Genomic DNA, 25,050 nt, shown 5'->3' with positions numbered 1-25,050 from the left:
GAAAACAGGGATCTTCTCGCTGCAAGGCGAAAGTGCTAGCCACTACGTCATTGTGCAGCCCTCTTCTTATTAGCATTTTTACTATTTATTTTAATTGACTGCTCTGCTCATCTCATTATGTCTTCTTTGATTGTCTCTGTTTACATGTTTTGACTGTTAAAGCACCTTTTGAACGCTGTTAAGGGCACTAAACAAATCAAGTTACTATTATTTTTTTCTCTTTGACATAAAAAATGGCCCTTTTCAGGGTTTAATAATGGCAAATTCTGCTGTAGAAGTAGAATGTTCAGAAGGGACATTAATGCGCTCAGCAAGGACCAAACAACTCTGCAGCTTTCCAAGACTGAAAACTTTTGTCTAGCATGCATTGGAATTTATGTTAGAATGAATAACACTGCAGATTTTGACACTGGGCTATTATAGGAGGAATCATTCAAGCATGTTAAAAGCCTGAAGGCTAGCTCGCTGCAGCTGCCAGCGGCTGCAGTGCAGATGCAGAATAAATACATGAAGATGAATAACAGCGTTTGCCACAGTGAGCGTAGTGTTTTCTGAATCGGTGTAAATACTGCACATGAAGATGCATGGGATCTGCTGCGAACCCCAAATAATCTTGTTACAAGTTCTCCGAAGGGGAAAAAAACAACATTAATAACCCTGTTAAGAGTGGAAAAAATATATTACACTGCCGCCACGAACCCCTCCTTCTCTGCCCAGATAATGACATTTCAGTGAGAGCAAATGAAATGGGCCAATTTTCAAACTCATTACAAAGTCAGTTCGGGGGAAAAAAAGAGAACGAAAAAAGAGAGAGAAATTGGAAGCAGAGAGAGAGAAGAATATGAGACAAATGATAGACGTTGACACTGGCTTTGTATCTGTGTTTTTGTGTTTGTGTGTGTATGTGTGAGGTTGCATGCTTTGTGTGCTTTTTGTCTGCCTGGGTGTGTGCAGATGCCGGCTTCCTTTTTATTTGCAGACTTATGTGTGATGTGTGCGTTATGTATGCTTTGAGCGTACCTTTTTTTGATGTGTGTGTGTGCGTGCATCAACTCAGCCCAAAGCCGAGCTGACAGACAGCTTCCCTCTGAGGAGCCCCTTAGTGTTTCTGATTGATCGTCATAATGCCAAGGTACAGGCCCTGTCCTTGGTGCCTATGCTAATCGCAGACTCATGCATATTTATGAGCTCCTTGGGAATCAACCAGCTAAATAAAGGATGAGGCCGTTGGCTTGGAGCTGCGTTCAACACCAACTCTGATTGATTAGAAAGAAGAAGAAAAAATCAGCCTATAAAGACCTGTGGTTTTATTTTTTTCCCCCTTTCTCCGCAGCTCGGGGATCATAATGGGAGCTTGAAGGAAATCAAGCGAAAGGTAGAGGTCTCAACATTAGAAGCTGGAGTAAAGTTGGTAACTTTTACACTTGCACGTTTTTTATTAGTTTTGTTTACCTGTGCTGCTTGTATTTTTGACTCTGGTTACACAAACCTGAAACATGGTGGACTATATATATATATATATATATATATAGTTTTTTTTATTATTTATATGTGTATGTATCTTGTCTAGCTGCTGCTCTACTGGACCATCCCAGCATTCATGTGTAAAACGTATCCAAGGATGTACTTAAACATGGAAAACAACAAGGTCAGTGATGTCAGTGAAGGGCACCCAATTTCACCATCCCATTACATACATTTTGCATCATCTAGCTTTGTGTAGCTTCCATTATAGTGCAATGTATAAGATGGGGAGTTCAGTTTTTGTCAACTGCAGATCCAGGGTCAGATCATGATGTGAGATGCCTTTTAAATGGATTTTCTCCAATAATGTGACTGCACAGCATCACATGCCGGACCTTAACTATAAAAAAGAACTGTTTTAAAATTGAGATTTTTACACCAGTGTACATCCATGTCTGTCCAGGTTCATATGATATACATGTATGTAGTGTAGACTTCAAAGGAATTTAATGGGCTGGTACCCAAGATGAGATATCACCAATTCAGCATCTGACCAAATGTGAAATACGGTCATGTCTCCACTTGTGATATATTGCACTGAAAAACAGCCATAGAAGTGTTTTAGCAGAATATTACGATGTCACAGTGAAGGTGACCTTTTGAATATAAAATGTCACCGCGTCATCATTTCGTCCCACAACACATCGGTGTGGATTCTTGTCATGTTTCTGGAGCTGTGGCCAAAAACATGCAGCAAGGTCATGATGACCTTTGAACAACAAACTATAGTCACTTCATTGTTGATTTCGATTTTGATGGGTGCCAAATTTGAAGAAATTCTCACCAAGTGTGTAACAGAATGGAGTGGACAACCTGAACACATAATGCGTAGAACAGTGGTGGGCTGTCAGGGCCAACAAAGCCTTCCCTGCTAAGCTAAACTCCATCAGAAGTAGGTGAGGAGCAACACAAAAACAGTCCAAATGCTGGTTTCCAGAGGGTTAGACAAGTATTTATTGGAAAGAGTAAGTTTACAACAACACAACAGGAGATTAAAAACAAATGGGTGTTAGTAAAATAAGAATAAATAAACAGAACTAAAAGTGAACTTCACGTTGACATTGATGGGAATTCCAACCAGGAACAAAGTAAAAGATAGTCAAGATGAAAAAAAAAACTCTTCCTGTTCACTTCTTAAAACCCAAAAACACACCGCAGTAGCACCCAACACTAAAACTATCAATGGGTTCACTGTTTTCCTTTCTGAACAATTCAAAGGTCCTTCTCTATCTCCACACACATCCACCAACCACTGGAACACATCTCCAAAGTTCTGCTGAAGCTCAGCTTCCCCTCAGAAGAAGTGATGCCAGATAAGGAGCCTTTTGAGAGGCAGCTGGCATCATGATTGGACTGTACTTTGGTCTGATCCAATCCAGCTTCAGCTCCAGAGACGGCAGGCGGGACGAGTCAACGGAGGCCGGGTGGACGAAGGCATGCAGCTGAGTACAATCCAGAAAACACCAGAGGAGGAGTGCAGTGGCTCAGGGCCAGAACCAGCAGAGTAGCATAGTATGTCTCTGAGAAAGCATCATAGTATAGTCTTTGGTTCAAAAAACAGCATCATATACATCGTGTATTGTACAAATAACAAGTCAAAGGAAAGAGACATACATTGTAGAATTGTAGCAATTGTGGGCTGACTGATTTACTGATTTATCAGGATTTTATTTTTTACTGATTTACGGTAATAAATACATTTAAAAATGGCGCTACTTTGGCTCTGAACCTTTATCTACCTGTGTTCGCTCTGTCTTCAGGATTCATCTGCTTGGTTATACGTCACAAATAAAACTCCTTTAACTTAACATCTGTAAACAAAACAAAAATGTATCAACAAAGTTTTCTGTTCGAGTTTGTTTTCTTCTAAGTTTAACTCCAAGATTTTAAATACTTTCATTTACTGCAAATGAATATCTGCTCGAAATGTCTCATTAATAATCATTATCAGCCTTAAAAAACCCACAAAACGGGTGTTTTGTGGGTTTTTAAGGTTTTTAATCTATACTCGACCACACTTAGTACAGTCCGGTTCCCCCTTCTATCAATCTGCTTGGAATCTTCCACTTCCTGTTTGTCAAAGTGGCATTCTACTTGGACAGGTTTTGTTGGAGCTCATGCAACAAACATTTTGGGTAACTGCACTGAAATATGGATGGATGACACTGAATTAGAGTCTGTTTTAATGAGACTGAGAATTCACAGAGAAAAGTCTGAAATGTTTTCTAGGTTAGCGTCCCACATGTTCTTTGGCTCAGCTAAAGCTAACTCTCTCCAACTTCTGGATCTCTGTTGTTGTTAAAATATCTTGCTGGAGGTGCTGAAGCTCAGAAAGTCTGAGATGTTTGTTCCAAATAAGCTCATTCTCAAGTCTTATCTGAACTGTCCTCTTTTGTTTGAACTTTCCCTAAACTTAGGAGTTAATGACAGAGCAGCACATCCAGACTCAGTCTCATTTATGTACAGATTAAACTTCAGTGTCATTTATTGATGTTAAAGTGCAGTTTTTCAAATGTTTTATCAGCTTGTTTGAAAAATTTCCTTTTCTTTCCCAATGTTTAATTTTTAGATTAAATCTTTAAGGTTTTTCTTTTTAAACGTTTTACTGCCTTTAAATGTTTAGTTTTCTTTTTAAATGCTTCATTGTATTTTCTGTTTAATTCTTATTTAAATTTTTGTCTTTAAGATTTAATTTTCAAATTAAATGTTTTGTCTTTTTAAATGTTTAATATTCTTAATTGTATTTTTCAAATTTAATTACATAAAATATTTTACCTTTAATGTTTAATTTAATAATTACATGTTTTGTATCTTCTGTTTAATTATCTAATTAAATATTTTGTCTGTTTAATTTTCTTTTTAAGAGTTTTATTGTATTAAATGTTTTCTTTGATTTAATTGCTTTTTAATGTAATTTCTTTAGTCTTTTTTCTGTCAAGATTTTAACCCCAACCTTAATGAGTTCGTCACTTATTCAGTTCATCAATTCAACTTTATTTGTTTAGAACCTTTCACACAGATGACAAAACTAAACAAGCAAAGAGAAAAATAACTGTTAAAACTATGATCAAAACTCAAAAACATTTTTTTTAAACATTAACATGGTAATAAAATCTGTTGTGTCCAGGGGATGGAGGGAGTTTATTCAAGTCTTCTTGGGCTCACACAGTAAATCATTACCACAACCCAAACGCTAAAGTCTCCTGCAGCCTACCAGAGAAGCTCTTTAAACAGAATCAGGACAGGAACTCTTACCTTCTGGACAACCAACATTGGCTCACAAACAAGAATACAGAATGTGTCTGACCAAAAACCTCTAAAGACTCACTACAGCCAAGATAAAGACACAACTCAGCTGCACCAAATCCGCTAATCACTGCACACATTAGCACCATGTGCTAACTGTGGCTAAAGAACCACATTTACCAAGACAACTATCCAGTACAAAGCCCTAAAACACACCAGGAAACACATTACAGACAATTTTACTGCTGGAAGCTGCAAGCCAACACCTAAAGAACAAACTAAAGCAACAGAGCCAAACCCGGTTCAGTGAAGAGAAGCAGAGGAAATGTTTGACTGCAGTCAAATAAAGGAAGACACTGAGCTGCTCAGGTGTTCCTGATAACACCAAGCAGCCACCTGGACAGCCAATAGGAACACAGCTTACTGGAAGTCCAGAGCGCTGGCTTAGTGAAGGGACCTGTGTCTGGTCTGCTGCTGGGGGTGCGGTGTGTTACTCTCCTCGGCCCGGCTGGTTGGGGGGCTCCAGACCTTGGGGTGGGGATCCCCTGTCTGTCGGGGTCTGGGCGTTGGTGCCTCCGGCGGTCATGGCCTGCAGCTCCTCCCAGTGTGGACGGCCCCAGTTGGAGGCGTTTCCACAATCATCAGCGCCATACCATGTCTCCCTACAATCAGTGGTGAGAGTGTGTGTGTGTCTGTGTATGTGTGGGCGTGTGTGTGCTTGTGCAGTTATGTGGAGGGAGGGAGGAATGGGTTTTCGTGTTTTTAATGTTTTAATTGTGGTAGAGCACTTTGTGTTGCATGTTTGAAACTGTATGAAAAGTGCTCTATAAATACAGTTTGATTGATTTATAAATACAGTTTGATTGATTGATTGATTGATACTTTAGATACCATGTGTTGCCAGGGTTAAAGAAATCTGCCCTGAGGCCTTCCGAATCAAAATAGCTTAAAATACATCTCAATGAAACTGTTGTTTTAACCAGTCAGATTTCTAACTGGCGACCTCGGGGCCATCTAGCAGGTGTACGATGATGTCAGCATTTTCACGTCCTCTGATTGTATGGTCAGAGAGCAAAGCTAGCGATTGCTATCTGTAGCGATATGCACAAGCTACAGCTATATCATAAAAGTATATATTAATTGTAATTGTAGGTTTGTATGTAACACCTGATACCTAGATTCACCGGCATGTTTTGCTATTTGTTTTGCGACATTAGCTGCCCATCACATCATGTAAACGTTAATGTTAGTGAAAAATTATAGGCTGTAAAGACGGAGATGAGATCACATTCAACATTTTGGTCCCTTTATTTCATGTTAACCACATTTCAAACAACTAAACAACCAATGGTAATGGCATCACCAGATCTAAACAGCACTTTGCTAGACAAATAATCATCAGAAGAATAATTATACAAAAGAAATGTACAAATTCAGGACAAAAAAACCCAAAACAAAACAAAAAAAATAACATAATCAAACTATAATACATATGAAAGGGCCATGAAATAAGCCGATAAAATAAAGCCTTAGTGGAAACAAAAAGGAATAAAGATGTCTGGCATTCACATTGTCTTCAATAGAGCACTCTCACTGTCTCTGTCTTCATAGGTCCATTAAGGAGCCTGACTGGACTCCAGCAACAAAAACAAGAATTAAATATAAGCACAGACTGAACAGTTTGCCACAACATTTTAACCACAAGTATGTTGGTTCGAGAAAACTTTGCAAACTAAACTAAACCTCAGCTTTTAATTCCAAACTGTGTAAATGCATCTCTAAATGCTGACGCCTGCTGGTAAGAATTGATGTTTGGAATAAAAATAAATCAGAAAATGGGTCACAAAATGTTCTTTTCATGAGTTTGAATGATTCTTCTCCAACAGATTTGCAATGATTGGCAATGAAGCCCTTTTCTCTGTGGCTTTAATTGATAGTTTCACAAATAAAATCGCAATTTAAAAAAAAAATTTATTCACGAAAACACCAATTAAAGGCTTAGTCTTCTTTACATGTTTTAAATGGAAAAACGGAGAAAGAAAAAAAGCCCAATCAGACTAGTAGGAGCTATTGTGGAGCCGACATCAGTGTCACATGCATGATTCTCATTAACTCCCACCCGTCCTTTAGTCTGCACAGGCATCTGACCTGTCAGCCATGTTGACTGTGCTCCACCTTGGGGTCAAGCGCTAACTGAAATCATTTCCTATTCGAGTGGGGAGCGAGGTTTTCAGATTACACCTGCTCACATCAACGGGCTCAGCAGAAAGCAAATTTGAGGCTTTGTTTGCAGAGGAAAAGTAAATGTGACCCGTCTCTTTGTCTTTGCATTGTCACTTTAATGATACACGGCAGACTGAAGGTTCAATCCCCAAAGCTTCTTCTTTTACTAACGTTTATCCAGAATGCATGAACGTGAAGCGTAGCATGGCTTAGGGATCCCATCTAGATCAAGGACACTTAACCAAGCCTATCGTTTGGATCACAACGCATTTATTTTTTTCAATGACTAACACTTCGATATCCAGCTATACCTGCAGGAAAACTGCTTCTAAATGTGCAATGCTTGATGTATTCCTATTTACAGCTTCCCTCATGCTACTTTACTTAGTCTTTGCATTTGGAGTTTCTGTAAATATGGACTTAAATGCAACTAGCACACTAAAAAAAGTAATTTATTAGATCTATTCCCATCATTTGATTAAAGGCATGGTTGCAAGATTTAAAAAAAAAGATGTAAATTGATTTGCAATTCTAATTGGATGTTACAAATTGCATCAACTTAACATTTAGTGTAATTTACACTAAGTTTAAATTGAAGTAAATTAATTAAATTGGCTTGAAAACTGATTTTTTCCTTACTTTGAGTTCAAGATTTCCAGTCGAGCTCCCAGTTAAGACTAAAAATAGTTCTCATAACTTGCAAACTGTTGTGTTTATTTGTTTTCTTGAACATGGTTGTTCAGGGTGTATTACATTAGAGATGCATTGCTTTCACAAATTCAGTCCAAACTGGCATATTCTTTCTCCAAATGAATCCCGAATGTGGAGCTTAATGTGCAATATGCAAAAAAATATATGCCTTAACTGTTTAGACGACGTGTCTAAATGGACAGTTTGCAGCAACACAAGACTTTATTCCAAAGTATAATCACTGAAAAATGACATTAACACGGCATTTTTAGAGCGTTTTTGAAATAACCGTTTACTTGTAATGTGTCTGGTGCATGATGTTTGTCTGTTTGTTTGTTTGACTGTGGTTGTCTTATCTTATTTACAGCAAGGGTGGATGCACACTGGAAGATTTCGACGATTTTAAACAAACAAATTCACAAATCTTTCCCTTTTTGCTTTACATGTGGAGCAGTGATTGCAACATTTGAACTCAAAGTAAGGCATGATTTTATTTTCCTTCGTCTGTGTACTGCTGTTGATATTCTCCACAATGACTCCACTTCTTTCTCCATTTTATTTGTACCAATCGATCCCAGTAAAAGCAAAACTGCCAAATGATTTTCCCTTTTGATGCAGCGTGTGAACAAAGAGGAAACCATGCTGAGTTTTTTTTTCTTCTTCTTTCTAGCCAATTACGGAATTACAAGTATCATTGACATTTACCATTTTACAAGCGGAGGCAGCTGCAAAGGGACTTATAAGAAGAAAAATGTCAGAAATACGGACAAGTGGTTCCTTTTTTTTGCTATGACTCAGCAAACTGAGTCACGGTAAACAGCATTAAGCTCAATTTGAAAATAAAAAAATAAAAACTCTTCCAGTGTGCATCCAGCCTTCAGAGGGAGACAACATTCAAGGCGTAGAATATATCTAATAAAAAGGAAATACTGTACAATAGTCACATCACAGCCCAGCAGAGAGGACAGAGAGATAGAGAAGGAAAAAAGTGGCGCTTTGTTTTAAACATCTGATTTTTTTTTCTTTTTTAAACATATCATTGTTTTCTTTTTTCATTTATACAAGCATGTAAAGTCCCCAAGTCTCGCTGAAGCAAACACACAAAAAATAAAAATAAAAATCACCGGTGTGTCTGTCGCTTTTTCTTTTTTTTTTTCTTCTTTTCTTCTCCTCTTCTGTACAGGTTGTGTGTTTGTGTGAGTGTGTGTGTTGTCACAGGCACACATATACAGTAGATATGCACACACACACACTCCAATATGCAAGCATGCCCTCACGCACACAGTCACGTGCACACGCTCTCAAACACGCCCCCCCCGCACACAGGCATACATGCTCACAGGTAGGATTCGGGGTCGACACAAAGCGTTCCGTTCGCACTTTGCGCGTTCCCGGTGTTGCGTTGAGAATGAGAGGCAGCCTCGACGGCAAATCGGAATTTCCGCTTTTCGGATTTTGCCGCCGATCAGAAGGAGCTGAGCGCCTCCAGAGCCACTTCGTAGCAGAACTTGTACTGTTCCTGTGAGGACGCACAACAGAATGGAAAGAGTAAGGCCGAGGGAAAACAGATTTCTTAATTCTTACATCAACGCCAAGCAAAGATGAATATCGAAAAGGGCTTCAATTCAGGACTACATAGAAACACTGCAGTCAGAAGATGTGTTTTCTTTATTTTCAATAAAAGCCAAAATCTCACCATTCACTCGAGCAAGAAACTGTAAAAACTGAAAAAATCCTCAAATTTTCAACGTTCAGGCAGAACTTGAACATATCGCCTTTGACGTCTGGTGTCACTGGGAAAATTAAACAACCCTCAACTAAAATCCTGATTTTACATCGAAATCACTTTATTCTACTTTTCTCGTTGAATAATTCCCCTAAAATCAAGCGTTTAGTTTAAAAAATGAAAGCTCTTCCCTCCTGGTTCTGATCCTCCGTCACTGACCCGTTCTTAGAAAACAAGTTATCTACATTGATCTGTTTAGCATTACTGTATATCCAGTGGTAGCTTGATTTAATTTAAAGGCTATGATGTTAATTTCTTCAGAAACTGCTGCATGGAATTGGTTAAAACAATTCAAAAGGTAATGAGGCTGCACAAAGTCTTCTGCAAGTTGCTTACAAGTTCTTATTGCCTTGTTTTAATAGAATCTGATGGAAGTAGCCAGCGTTAAACAGACATCATGGATGACCTTCATTTAGCGTATGATCTACTTTCAGGGGAGTCCTACAGATTGCGTCATTAGCTGTTGGGGTAAGCAGCATTTTTCTGCATCATTGGGCAAAAAATTCCCTGGTAAGCATTAGACTGGTTAGAAATTAGGCTCCTGCATCTCTTGTTGGCTCAGGTTTTAGAAAATTTTGCCTGCAATTGACCATTTTAGCCAATCATCGGTCGTTTGAACCAGTGCAGGTGAAACCAGTGGGGTTTGAGTGCAGATTGAGGCTACAAATGAATGTTGGCTTTTAGCTTGACTACTTTTGCCTGTTTGAAGCGTGTGCTCTAAGAAGAGCTGCAGGAGGTTTTGAACACAACACATAAACTCTCAGTAATTGTCATGTTTATCAATGCCAGCTAAATGAATTTTACTGTTTTATAGCATCAACTTTTTTCTTTTTTACCATACTGGTCCTTCTCTTCCACTTCCCTCAAGATCTGATTACTTCCTCCATCTCTGTCTATCAAAGTAAACAAACACCTAATAAATTTATGAATTAAAATTGTTATGATGTTTTTTTTTTAAAAAAAAACAAGTGCACATCCACAGTCTGACTGCACATCCTCTTTAAGGAAGTTGTGACGCAGACTGGTGGGTTTGTTGTGTGAAGTGAGTCTATTCCAGTCAGGACGCTGCTGCAGTCACAGAAAAGTGTTCAAAGGGTAGTAAAGTTACTTTAGTTCAGATGAAACAAGCCTCAGTAAGCAAAACAGTTAATAAAAGTGTTGTGTTCACGGTCACGGAGGAGAAATAAAGACCATGTTATGGTAATGTCCTCCTTCATTCTTCACAGCACAGTGGTGTAAAACTCTGCATAAATGTTGGCAGCAGAAACACACAGCTGGATAAAATACTCGTAAAGTTGGTGATCTCTTTTCAGTGTTTACTTCAGTTCCTCAGAGACTAATGATACAATTGTCCAGAATATGTTCAAAGACTAATAGCACAAACAAAAACATATAGTAGATGTTCAAAAAATGTATAAAATCCAGTGAGCAAAATCTAAATTTGTCAGTGATTACTTTGGAATCAGAATTTTACACCGTCAATGAATGGGCGGAGTTATGTGACAATCGGCGTTGGTTTGTCTGCCCGTCCGTTTGTCCGTCTGTTAGCAGCGTTACTCAAAAATGGACTAACAGATTTAGATGAAATTTTCAGAGAAGGTCAAAAATGACACAAAGACCACCTGATTAGACTTTGGCAGTGATGTGGCTTATAGTCTGGATCCATGGATTTGGTAAAGATTTCTGTATTGCAAGATAACGTCACTGTAACTGCAACAGCAAATGAACACTACGTCAGCTGTCTGTGACGATCACAAGATTGTGATCCTACAACAAATCGACTTTTGTAGACTTATCGGGACTTTTCCATCAGAAATCACAGAAGGAGCAATTGACTAAATTGTGGGGGTGTTTCCGAGTTCCATCAGTTCCCACCTCCTGTTACATGCTTAGGTCATGTGATTCGGTATCCGTACATAACATACTTATGCAAAACACGCGCCTGTGCTCACCGCAAAATAATTTTTTATTTAAGATTTCATCCACTGGAAATGACACGACTGAGCAGCCTTGGAGGAGTACTGCACTCTCCAACTGCTTTTTTCTTGTTCTCACTGTGCTAACACTTTGTGAAATAAAGTGCTGGAAAGTTAATCAAGTGATACCTCATCACTGTCCTTTTTAGATATAACTCTACTTGGAAAATAGCAATCAGCATGGACTTAAAATTGCTTTATTGGTCAGGCTCTAATGTCCAGTTCAACGTTATCGGTTGTCCTCAGAGCTGAGCTTGATGTTTTTTTTAGTGAAAACAATTTCCCTCCAATATCAGAACCACATGAAATCCTCCTCATCACCCTGAAAAATGTGTGTTTTTCATGCCGTGACTCCTCACCATAGTCTCCACCATGTTAGTCTTGTTGTTCCTCAGCGTTTTGACGGTGTGGAAAACGTCCACGATGTTCTGCTGCTGGATCATCTCGTTGATGCTGCAGATGGCACAGAACGTTCCAGAACGCCCTCCACCGGTACTGCAGAGGAAGGAGAGAGGGAGGAAGGCGGGAGATGAGTGGGAGGAAAGGGGGAGAGAAGATCATCATTATCACCATCACCCTGGGTGAGCAAAGCAAACTCATCACGCTGAGCATAGAGAAGGAAAAACAGAAAAAAGTAGCAGAGAAAACACTCAGAACAGAAGCTAAGTGACTTTCCATCTTCCCAGTTTTTCAGACATGTTCATCATAAAATTTATTGTTTGCTTACAGGTATTTCTCTTCTCTTCTGAGTTATTTTCCTGCTTTGTTGTCGCTGCTGCGTTAAGATTGATGGTGTGTCAGCCTTTAAATAATGCTTTTAAATCATGTGACACCTAAACGGAGAAAGCCTTCACTGGGTTTTGATAAAATTTAATAACACATCCTGTAAGAAGAGGTACTTATTTGCTTTTTTTTGTGTTTGCATTTAAACCTGTGTTTATGTGTATGAGGAATAAGGGTTTTCTGTTTAGACAAGGCAACTTTTTAAGGTAGTGATTGAATAACTAGTTGTTTTGGTGTGAGTGCACAGCAGCAAACAAACTAAATCCATGTCATTAGCATCTCTAGCCTTTAAATATTCTGAATATCTGACATCAGGAAGAACATGCTGACAAACTTAATCTCAATACAACAACCTGTGCATGCATATGTGCTCATGAGACAAGAAGAAATAGTATAGATTTGTCAAATATCCACTTTATTTCTTGATAAACAGCAGCTTGGAAAAATATTGCATGAGTTTCTTTTTGTTTTGTTTTTTTTCAAAAATAAATATATATTATGTAGAGCTGGGACTTCAACACATTAATTTTGATTAATTAATTACAGAAAAAATAAAGTGTTAAAAATAAAAACACATTTAATGGCACCTTTCTGGCACACTAGCTACACTGATGCACACTCCAGCCCAGTAGGTGGCGGTAATGGACCTAAAGTCTGTTTGCCAGACTGTAAGACTATAGTGCACAAGACGCACTGAGTGATGTCAGCACACAGAGCAAGTTTAGTGAAAAGCGATGGAAGACGGGACCGCATTACTTGGCTTGTCGAGCGGAAAATTTTCTTTAAAAATCTTCCCGATGGTAGCTTGGATAAAAGCGTAGTTGTTTACAAATTGTGCAACACAGAGTTTTCTGATCATCGCAGAACTTCAAGCCGACGGTATCACCTCAATGCAAAAACATCTTGTTGTAAGCACAGACACCAGATCCAAAGCTACATGTCCACAGGGCTGTTTTTTTTTTTTTTTTCGCTTGTCAGTAGTGGGTCACTAGCTGGCCACATGACAGCGCTTCAGACCTTCAGTCTGGTAAAAACATCAGACCAACACGGCAGCTCGGTCTCAAACTTTCTGTCTTATTACAAAAGCAGTTCAGGAAAAAGTATTTCTGAAAGTACTTGAGGCGAGAAATAAGCTGCTGAATCTGTCCTCGTTTTACTTCAACAACGGCTAGTTTAGACGTTTAACGAAAGTTTCGCGATGCGTTGGACTTCCGCTCCCCTCATTGCAAATGAGCTCCAGGGCAACACACTGGCACATAGTTCGAAACGTCCCACATAGACAATGAATGAGATGTGAGAAATTGACCCTGTGGACTCGTACAGCAGTCCTGGTACCGGCAAACCATATAGCCAGTCCATAATAGACCACTGTTTTTCAAGACATTGAAGTGTTTCAGTTTGCATACAGTCTTAAAATTTTGAATACAATCACGATAATGGCAATTGGAGTTTGCAGTGATCTGTGAATGTAGCAAACTGATTAAAAATGCAGATAAATATCAATTAAAACATACATTTTTTTTCTATTCATCGATTCAGTCGTCAGCTAAAATTTATTTGAACTGAAAAACTTTTGTCAAATATTGCTATCTGACAAAAATGCAATTAATCATGATTAATTAATTACAAAGCCTCTAATTAATTGGACAAAAACAATAAGAATCATGTCCCACCACTAATATTGTGAAGTTTTATCTTATTTCCTATAGCTTTTATGTAATAAATGATGCAAAACCTGAAACAAAAATAAAGCTTTCAAGGAGTTCTCTCAAATGCCAGTCACTGTACAGAGTACAGACAGGCTTCAGAAAGCCAAATTACAGACTTTTTAAAAAATGTAATATACTCACAAGTGAAATCTGAATGAAAAATAATGGTTAAGAAATGAGACAAGAACTGACAGTAAGTGACAGAGTGAACACGCAGCTCAAAGAAACCCGTCACTGCTCGGAGAAAAGGAATGAGAGATCTACTAATGGATTTAAGACATTTGAATACAACTTAAATTGGCATTTTTGAAGACTGTAGAAAGGAGGGTTTGTTGCTGTAATAGATGAAAGTGCAGCTATGCAAACATATTTGTGTGTATCCGTACACACTGCATGTTTCCTGGCTGTGTGCACCAATCAGCAGTCAGCGCTGTGCCAGTCAGCAGTCAGACCACCCAGCATGAAAACAGCTCCAGACTTTCCCATCTCACCTGGTTCCAGCTGAATTCCTTCAGTATTCAGGCTGAATAAAACATTCAGGTATGGAGAGGTGGAGTGGCAGCCGTCACAGAAATCATCCACCGTCTACCTACTCTGCATCGCTAATGCCAGAGCCGCTACAGCTGGCTGTCCACTCAGGATAGTGTCAGATTCAATTTGTTGGTCAAGCTCTACAATTTAACAGTCTCCAAACTGCTACAGGAAGTTAGAATAAACAATAGAGTATAGTTATTTACCACCAGACTAATGATAAAAAGCATAGTTTGCTCACAGTTGTGCAAAACAATGCAAAACCTCTAATTTAAACTCATATTTCGGGTTTTGTCTTCTGTGTGTAAATACATTCTTTCAGCAGGGACGCAACACCTCAGGTCTTCATTGCAGCGAGTTCAGGTATCAATATTTGAGAATGAATTTCAGTATTTCTTTTGCACTCCGTGTTATTTTCAGCTTTTTAGATGCTTGCTTCAGCGTGAAAAACTAATTTCTAGGTAAGGGAGAAAAAAAAGTAGAGTGTATACATTTTACATCAGTGCTGTCAAATACATCTTAAGGCTAAAATACATTAATATTAGGAACCTAATTACTAAAGAACAAGCAGCAGCAAGCCCGATAAAATCAGACAGGTCAGGACTGGAGTGGTGGTGAGGGTCAGGGCTGCTGAATAACTAACAGCTTCTATAGAAACACACAAGAGATGTTTTGCTAGTTTACTATCCTCAGTATCTAAGTGTCTAATATGAAGTGAACAGAGCCAGCAGAACACTTTAAAAGAAACTGCTCCAAGCAAATAATCACAGCTATGGAGTCCCCTTTACCTTGGTAGCTTGGTTACAGGATTCTAATGTTATGATCTATTTTTTAAGAATATTTCTGTAAGCTGGCTGCTGCTATAATATCTAACTGACTCCACGTCTAACTGTTTTTTGGCTTAATAGTTGATTAGTGGCAAAAGAAGAAGGATGTAAAGATATTTTACTTCATTATGAAACAATCAAAAACATCTTTCAGAGCGTCTAAAGTTTTAATAAATTGAATAAAATAATCACATTTGGCTTATCACGATAAGTTGGACATGGTTTCTAGTGGTTAAAGTATTGCATCCAATGTCTTAGATCTAAGACCAAGGCAACGTTGGTCAGTCGCTCATAGGAGAGATGCTTAACAGGTTTTAAACAATTGCTATTATTTGGAAGGAAATGCAAAGAAAATGACAAAAACGTCAACCAAAAAGTTCAGTGTCTGCAGCTATAATAAGCAAAAAACTGTCCCTGACTTAAAATTGGCCATTATTTCCTTAAAAATATTCTCTGGTGCAGGACTACACAGCTCCCTGTGCTCCTGCAATACTTTTAATCCTTCCTGAAAGTGCATCAAGCACCACCTACAGCCATGGCCAAAAGTTTGGACACAAGTACCATGACGCTTGTGAATCTTAGAAAATACCACAAAATTGTCACTTACAATACAGCACACAACTCCTGGAGAACTATATTAAGTTTCATATTAAAAAAAAAAAACATCAAAAGAGTTTGGTGTCATTTTGTTATTCTTACCAAATTTGGTTGTGAAAGTACTGCATTTTTTTGTTATTTTCTTCTAATATTATGTTTTGGGTACAAAGTTGTTCCAATTGTTGGAATTTATTGATAATATTATATCCCTTGTTGATTTGTTGACTAATTAAACAGGTGCTGTCAAAAATATTAGTTATGTTCTGTAATAGACATTAAAACAGCCATAGGAAGTCATGCTGTGTCCAAACTTATGGCCATGGCTGTATGATATGTACTTGATCTCTTCCACTGTGTCCAAATGGTGATTCTTCCACTTGAATTTCATTTTGCTGAAGAGGACAAAGTCACAAGGACCAACATCAAGCAAAGAGATTGGGCGGAAAGTGATTATTGAGTTGGTAAACCCATTTTAAAGGCATTGTGATTGGGTGCAGTCATCACGGAACACCAACTTGCCATTAGACCAGGTTATTTGTGCCGAATGTTCTCCCTAAGATGCCTTAGGATGATGTAGTAGAACGTAATGTTGAGAGTCTGATCTTGGAGGGTGAATTCAGGGTGCAAATATCAAACAAAACTGGGAGCTAGGTGCTCTCAACCCAATGCATCTTCCCTGGTCTTTGAGATTTGAGCTCTTCCGCTAAAGAACCCTTTTTGGTCCAACCTCTTCACCAATGATGATCCTCAGCATGAGCATCGGATCATCCCATGTCTGGTATTGTAGATCTGTGGGGATTTGCGGTGCTGCTTCTATAGATTAATGTAAAGTTGCAAATGCACACCTACAAGTGGTCTTGTAATAAACCAGAATTAACACATATTCATACTGTTTGAGTGCCTCACATTTTTCATCCATAGAGCTAATGTTTATATCTTTGCCAGACTCTGACATGAAATATGGAGAATGCTCTGTGATTTCTGAGCTAAACCTTGCACATTTAAGATGCAGGCAAAGAGGATGCAGCAGTCGGTGTAGCTGGTTAAGAACTCTGTGGGAGAGAAATCCATGGATATATTTTATTTGATCTAAATTGTTTGTGACACACTCGAAACCTCATTATTCTAGATCTGAAGAGTTACACACTGAGAATATTTTAAGGATTTCATGAGGTGAGACAGCATCATATATATTTTTTTTTGGCCTTTATCTAAAATATATATCTATGGAAGTTCAAATAAATACAGCGCAGACGGATAAGTCTGCCACTCCTTGGCGTTTTCTAAACGGTTCTCCCGCTGTTATTTGCTGAAAATGAGACATGTGCTCAGCATTAAAGACCCATCAGACTCCAACCTCCAGGACAAGTGAAGAGCAGAAAATATAATCCATTTTCACCAGCTGCTGATTGAACCATCATGTTTCTGCTTATCGCTGGTATTACGGAGTCTGAGAAATCAATAGCCGGGGTTGATTAGCCAGTGTAGCTGTCTTTAGCCAGAAGCGGAGAAAGCCTACATCCCTGTCACTCACATTTACCAGGGTCGAGTAGAACAACTTCAGAATTTACTCCCAAGAATGCTTTTTCATCTTTATTTGCCAAATTTCATTTTATTTGAGTTTCTCGTAAGACTAACCTAAATCCCAGTCAATTTGTGTCTTTAATTTAAAGTGATGAGTACAGTTTGTCCCGAGAAATCAATATCTGTGGGTGACAGATTGATTTGAACTAGAGGTCAAAGGATGGGATATGCATCATTGTCACTATCTATATTCCTGTTGACGTCAGGTTTTAAACATTGATTATACGCTGTGCATTTTTTACCTACAAGCAGCGATACTGGCTCCTGTTTAACATTCAGATGACTTTGATTCCTGCTCACACGGGGCCTCTAATCTATAATTATTTAGCATCAAGGTATTAAATTCAGATTTACTTTAATTTCACACATTCTCTCTTCCTCTCTCTTTTGAAACACCGGAAAGCAAACAAAACCCCACAGCAGTTAGACACAGAGGGGGAAAAAAAGCAAGCAAATCAATGCCATTTCTGATTGGTCCAATGAGCTGTGACAGAGCAAGCTGATTGGATGAGCATCACTGATGTGCTCGAGGCCATGTTTGGAGAGAGTGTGCGCGTATTATTGTTGGTGAAGTTCCCCTGTAATGTCCTTTCTATAGATTTTACAGCTTCTGTTTCCCTGCCTCATTATCAGCTTCATTTGTTCCTTGTGTATACCGACACACATGCATGCAGATTGTATGTAACCGAAATATTTTATTTGGTAAAAAATAGCAATAGTAGGAATGCAACATAGCAAATAATAATATAAATATTAAAAGTAGATATCAGATTTTTAATTTAATACAATGCTGAACGTAATGTATGCTGGAAAACACGAGCTCAGGTCATTTTTTTTAAAGCTACAAGGCAAGTTTGCATTGTTACTAAATGAATAATACCAGCTTTCATTGCACTTATGAGCAGATGTTTCATATTTTCTAAACATTTACACCAGTACCACACCATAAATGCTGCACTAAACTTAAAGATGTTCAGTCCTGCACCTTAATTTACACCTCATGTAAATACTTAAATTTTATTCTTATTTTTAACTAACCATGCTGCTAAATTCACCTTGCACCTCTGTACCATTTTAGCACCTAATGCACATGAATGTCAGTTTGAGTTTTTATTCTTTATCTCTGCATGTTTTTAATTTCGCTTGATCCTGTTTTAACTACCACATGGCTGCTTGTACTATTACACAGTTGCCTTTGATTTGCTCCCAGGGGACAAATTAAGTCTTTATATTTGACGACTCAGTGGCATAAATAAAGCAAGAAAACTTATTTTATATGAAAAAAAAAGTCTAGAAATGCCATTTATTGCATGTGTTGTCTTGAAGATGCATGTGTGCGGCTCTATAAATGTGTGTGAACATGAGTTTTGTCTTAAAGGGTTAAAAGAAAGTGTATTTTATCACTGATAAGTGTTATCTCAGGAGCTTTAATTTATCTCTCTGTCAGACATCCGCTCTTGTGTTTCAGCATTTTGGTGTTGGTCTGTTTTACTAGCAAGCAGTGTAGTATTTTCTGAACTTTTTGTGAATCCAACATGTTTATCTGTGTCCGTGGAACTCACAGGCAGTGCACCACAGTCCTCCCGTCTCCTCCGTCGTACTGCTCCTGCCACTTCGCCAACCTCCGGACCAACTGGAGGATGGAGCGCTTCGAGAGCGGCGTGTCCCTGTAGGCCGGCCAGCCGATGAACTGGAAATGCTGCACCAGGCGGTAACCATCCTGTGGCTGAAGATGAGGTGAGAAGAACCAAAATCGTGCGGGAATTCAATTAGAAACATGCACAACATCACTTCATGTGCTCACAGAGGTTCTGCTAACTCCACTTTTCCATTACAGCGAGACAAAAACTGAACAATGAGCCCGACTGTCTCCCCTTTAGAAAATAATTTGGCATCTAAACTGCCCGACGCCGGTGAACACGTGAGAAAGTCGCGTGAAGAAACATTCTGGGCAAACAAGATAACAAAGTTGTGTTATGTGGATGCTGCCAGTCTGCTCAGCGCTGGTTTCATTTGTTTGCCGGAGGGGAATCGTCTCATTTGGTAATAATACACTTTTTGATGAAGCACTTATTTGTGTGTGTGATAGCCGTCTTTTGTGCTCCAATTAGTTCTTGTTTTTGAACAAATGCATTTTTTTTTTCCCAAAAAGAAACAGGATTGGACTCAACAAAAGAGCATAGCTTATAATGTTAAATTCAATTTCATGGCAGACGTGGCATGTTTTCAGTCCTGTGGCCCACGGCGGTTGGCATCCGTCATGTAAAATACCAAAACCCGCAGTCACTGTCAAACTGATTTGTTACACATGCATATGCACGTTGACATTTACACACACAACAAATACAGCAATATCATTCTTTTTCATTCACTTTCTTGCCTTCTATGTTTTCTTCAATCTGTTTCCACTTCTACCTTTTTCCAACTTCTTCCATTGTCTACTTTTGCTTCCCTTCATGTTTTCCTCTTATTTGTACATTTCCATGTCTCCCTCTCAAACCTTCACTCCTCCACCCCCTTTTGCCGTTTCCCTCCTCGTTTGACGGCTTAGTGCTCGGTGCTCCAGACTCGGCTAGGTCGGAGCTGCTTTCACAGTGCGAGATGTGCTGTTATGGCGATGATATGAGCCATTTCACACTAGACCGGTGATGTGTTTGAGAAGGGAGTGAGAGAGAGAGAGAGAGAGATGCAATAAGGTAGTGGGGAGTTCAGCAAGCGCTATAGGAGCATGCCGACGCTACGACACCGCTAGAGGTGTACCGTCATGGATGGGTGAGGAACTGAGATGAGAAGGGAGCAACAAGAGGGTGAGGAGAGGTGGAAGAAGACAAGAGGAAGGACAAGGAGAGGCTCTTTCTACATCACCACTGTTTTTATTTCACATGGAGGACTCACTGAATCAGGCATGAATTAGCTGCTCTGGTGACATTATAATGATTGGTTAAGTACAGCATCATCCTGAAAGCTGTTTAGAGGGAAGTAAAGGTCACATGAAGTGAAAAACACCTGCACTGTGTTGCTACATTGTGTATCCAGGTATATCTTTCCACCGGCATGCATTTTTAATAAGTATCGGGAAACTAGTTTGTCAAGTAAACTATTGAATAAAGTCTCTAGAATTACGCTCCACATCTAAATTAAATTAAGAACCTTCAACATTTCTGTGATTATTTAAAATTACATAAAGAAGCCTAATATCAAAGTATCTGTTGTTCAGATGAGCACTCCAGGAAACCCTCGCATGTACCTGAATTCTAGTTGAAGTGAGATTATTGCCAGTAGTGGTTATCTGACGATATCATGAAAGGAGTAGAACTCACAAAACAATACAGACAAGATAGATTAAAAAAAAAAAGAGAAGCGAGTGTTCCAGGATGCTGAATTTGTTGCAGTCTTGAAAATACAAAAATACAGCACTGTGTTGAATGAGTCTAAATTCTGCTTGATTGATTATAAAAAAGGAAGGTCACTGACATACTGGGACCAAATGATCTGTCAGTGTCTTTGAGGAAAACTGAACCCAAAAATGCCTTAAAACCGCAATATTACATTGGATATTGTCTTGGAAACTAACTGACATGCATATTACTAGTACATTGGCTTTATATTAGTCAGTAAAAAGCAATTATTAACGCCTCAGTCTGCATGTTCTACAACTACCACAAGAGTTTTCCATTGATAACTGCCTAAATAATGCATATTGATCATTGGTAAGGCAAGGGGTACATGAATTACAATCTTAATATGCTAGTACCACAATTAGCAATAATTTCCCCTCAGTAACACCAGATTATCGTGTTCATAATGTCCAAATAACTCACTAAATTAAGCCTGTCATACAGCGTGATCACAAGCGCATCAGAGGTTTGAGAGAAAATCTGTGTGGTCCTTCACATGCCGAAAAGCTCCGTCAGCTGAAAATTATACAGCAGCAACTCCAGGCAGAAATGTCTGTTCTTAGCCTTGAAGAAACTTTTAAAAAAAAAATCTCTCACTTGGATGTGTCTGAAAACCTCAGAAGTGGTCCATTAATAAAGGAGATAGCTGTACGTGTGCTGACTTTGTTCCTCCATCGCTGAATGGAAACAGAACCCCTCGCATTTTGAGTAGACCTCCAGTGTTTTGTTTTTTTTTCACAGCATAACTCTTCACTTAAGAATGCAGGCTGTTAATTGTTGTGGGCTGTGATGGATTTAGTGAGTGTGAAGAGGAGGGAACCTGTCTGAGTTCAAAACGCTACATGTGAATTGGTGATGAGAAACACTTCAGAAACACACTTTAGCATGGAGGATGCGTACTGAGAAAGACTTTGTTTGGAGTCCTTTGGACACTATTAACACTCATAGTTCTGTTCCATCAAAACAAACCATATTAAATAAGTGTTATTAAGGGACAAAGCATATTTTTGTGGTTCTGACATCTTACAAACTACCATGTATACTGAACAAAGCATATTAATGTTGAAATTCTTATACAACTTCATAATTATTATGTTGATTACTGCCCTTGCTAGTAGTCGACTGTTTTCATCCAGAAAAAGGCATTAAGTCCCTCATAATTAGCAAAAAAGGAGCAAATAAGCCACTAACACAGCTTCTAATAAGTAAATAGTTAAAGGTGAATGTAGGTACTTTAATACAGAGCGTTATCAGAGTGTCTCAATGAAAACAAACACTACCGTTCAAAAGTTTGAGCTCACCATGACAATTTCATGCTTTCCATGAAAACTCACACTTGTATTCATGTGCTAACATAACTGCACAAGGGTTTTCTAATCATCGACTAGCCTTTCAACACCATTAGCTAATACAATGTAACATTAGAACACAGGAGTGATGGTTGCTGGAAATGTTCCTCTGTACCCCTATGGAGATATTCCATTAAAAATCAGCCGTTTCCAGCTAGAATAGTCATTTACCACATTGTCAGCGTCTGGGCTGTATTTCTGATTCAATGAACCCTCGTGTTGTCCTTACCAAAAAAATGTTGTTGCCTTGTCTGAAAAAAGTCCAGAAATTCAGAAAAAAATTTCCCCAAATTTATAAGATATTTGCAAAATCTTCAGAAAGAAAATTCCTGAAAAGTTTCCCTCAAAAGTTTTATTTTTTTAAATAAAAAATCCCCAAATTTGACAGCGAAATTCACTGGATCTTGGTTGATTTTTTCCGAATGTTCTTAAACATTTTTTTAAAATTTGTTTTTTCCACCAAAAATTTTTGAAAAATTTCCTAAAAAATGTTGAAAATGTTGAAGCTTTCACTGTGAAAACTTTAAAACGGGTCAATTTAACCCGAAGGACGACAGGAGGGTTAATGATATCTTCACTGAAAAAAAAAATGCTTTTCTTTCAAAAATAAGGACATTTCTAAGTGATCAGTAGTGTATGTAATTTTAAAACCAAGTTACATGGTGCAAACTGTGCATTACAGCTATCGCCACTCCCAGTACTCTATGGCACTTTACAGCACAGACAAAGTCTCACCAATGCAATATGTGGAACATATCTAGTTTTTAATCCATTAACTTGCTTCTCTATTGAATGAAAATGCCAAACAAGCACTGTATGAAAATGAGAACTGTGATTACCCTGGCCATGTTGCAGATCCTGAAGATCCGGTTGATGATGTCCTCGTCAATGTCCGCTGATATGAACTCCACCTGAATCGGACCGTAGCAACACGAACTTTTCTCTGGCCAGTACTGCATACATAACTATAAGAAACAGACAGATGGGAAGAAAAACACTAAGTCAGACCAAAGAAAGCTGACCTATTTTGCCAGGTACATTTTCTTTCAAGTTCAAGTAAAAATCAGTTTGATGGAAAAGTTACTCCTGCATGTGGAACATACTCTAAAATTAGCCAGATTTTATTCATTTTCGAGACGTTTGAGCTCAGAATTTGCGTCACATTTGGAATCAACAAGGGTGTGTGGAATGAGGTGACTGTATCTAGACTGTGTTGATTACTGTGCTCTAAGGTGGTTTAAAGGTACGACCCACAAAAACGAGATGTGACAAGAATCGATCGCTCATCCAGCCCCGACTACCAACACCATCACCCTCAGGCAGTGAAGGTCTAAGGATTAGGAGTGATGGTCATTTAGATTAGCTTTCTGTCAGTTTTTATTTTAAAGCTGGGAATTAAAGCTTAGCATTGACCCTCTCCCTATCAGCAGTGAATCCCTTTGCTGTCCATCCCCACCACATAGTCAGCTGAAGTGTAGCTCTGGAATCAGCCATTAACAACAGAAGAAAAAAAGAAGAACAAAACACCCTTCATCTGATGTAAACACTGATATCCATCATTCACAGTATGATTGTCACTGTCAATGGCATATTTACATGCTTAGATGAACTTTAAGCTGGAGTGAGCAGTACTTTCTATTTCTTTTTTTTTTTTCGGTCATCATTGGACAAAAATTCCATAGAACACTTTGAGCATTTTGTAATCCAGGTGGTTTGATGAGAGGAAACTAGACTTCAGCACCTCTTCTTGGCTTTGTTTTGTTTAGGTTTTAGAAAATCTTGCCTGGCAAATCACAGAATATATCCCCTTTGTGCCCTACAAGTTGTGTCCTTTTCCAGAGTAAGCTAATCCAATCCAACCCCACAGTGTACGGAATAGCAACACCATCTTCCATACATGATATCCTGATTTTCCCAACTGGAATTCTGAATGGATGGCTGATTATATTCCTTTGGGAATCAAGGGAAGGAAAGACCGGACTGGTTCTACAGGCAGCCAAAACAGGCACCACAACTGATCAGTGTTCATGGCTATCCTATATGTTAGGTAAATGTTAACTTTTAGCTTGATTGTTTTTGTGTGTTTGAAGCAGATCTTTGAATTCACTTTTTTGTTTCGTTTGTTTTTTTGCTTTTTTTTCCCCCAGATTCAGGACTCTCTAGTTCTGTCTATTCCTATTTCTGTTCTCTTTCTATCTCAAACCAGAGCGTTTTCTATCTCTCCAAGTCCACTACAACAGCTGTTAGGTGTCAAAACCACGAGCTAGCAAAGGAGTCAGTTTCCCTGCTCCAACTCTATGCTGAAAATCTCATTCTACATATATTTGTAACATCTCCAAACATGTCTGAAGCTATCCTTTATAGTACACCTAGTCTTGTCTGACCCCCAACTCAACCCACAATAGTTCTACTGAGGTCTAGTCTTAGCTAGCTTGGTGGTTCCCACATAAGACTGGGAGGCCTTGGTTCAGCAGAGTGGGTGCATGAGCTTACACGTAGTAAAATAATTGTCTGGTTGCAGCAGTAGAACATGAGCAAACCCTTAAACTAAATTATGGGGTTGTTGACTGTTATCAGTTCTCTATAATCCATGATTTTAAATAAATGTTGTATAAAAGTACAGCTGGTTCAGTCTGTCAACTTTGGGAAAAGTTTCCTGGCAGTTATTCTAAATGCTGTTGATGACAAAAGCGTGTGGTGATTATTCATCTGGCATTTTAGTTTTGGGAAGATTTCTGTAAGTTTCGACACTGCTGAATAATTTAGCAGCTAGTTTCTTGTGTTGTGTGATTTGTTTTGCAACTGAGGCATGATTTTATAAAAGAAA

At 38.6% G+C, this 25,050-nt stretch overlaps 1 protein-coding gene across 9 annotated transcripts in view; it reads right to left on the bottom strand.

The window, feature by feature from the left end:
* Positions 1 to 6,059: 6,059 nt before the first annotated feature.
* The window catches only part of ptprt (protein tyrosine phosphatase receptor type T), a 448,077-nt gene continuing 429,086 nt past the window's right edge, over positions 6,060 to 25,050 (bottom strand). For all 9 annotated transcript variants that reach the window (XM_022195474.2, XM_051948450.1, XM_022195480.2 and 6 more), the window contains 4 exons: positions 23,063 to 23,188; positions 19,039 to 19,202; positions 11,805 to 11,940; positions 6,060 to 9,202 (listed from right to left, as the gene is read on the bottom strand). In XM_022195474.2, coding sequence (XP_022051166.1) covers positions 9,149 to 9,202; positions 11,805 to 11,940; positions 19,039 to 19,202; positions 23,063 to 23,188 — 480 coding nt within the window. In that variant the 3' untranslated portion in view covers positions 6,060 to 9,148. The remainder of the gene's footprint in view (positions 9,203 to 11,804; positions 11,941 to 19,038; positions 19,203 to 23,062; positions 23,189 to 25,050) is intronic.

This window comes from Acanthochromis polyacanthus, chromosome 5 (assembly GCF_021347895.1).
Source record: "Acanthochromis polyacanthus isolate Apoly-LR-REF ecotype Palm Island chromosome 5, KAUST_Apoly_ChrSc, whole genome shotgun sequence".
In the NCBI taxonomy this organism is placed as follows: domain Eukaryota; kingdom Metazoa; phylum Chordata; class Actinopteri; family Pomacentridae; genus Acanthochromis; species Acanthochromis polyacanthus.
Note: the sequence above shows the minus strand (reverse complement) of the source record. Positions and strands in the feature narration are given on the sequence as shown.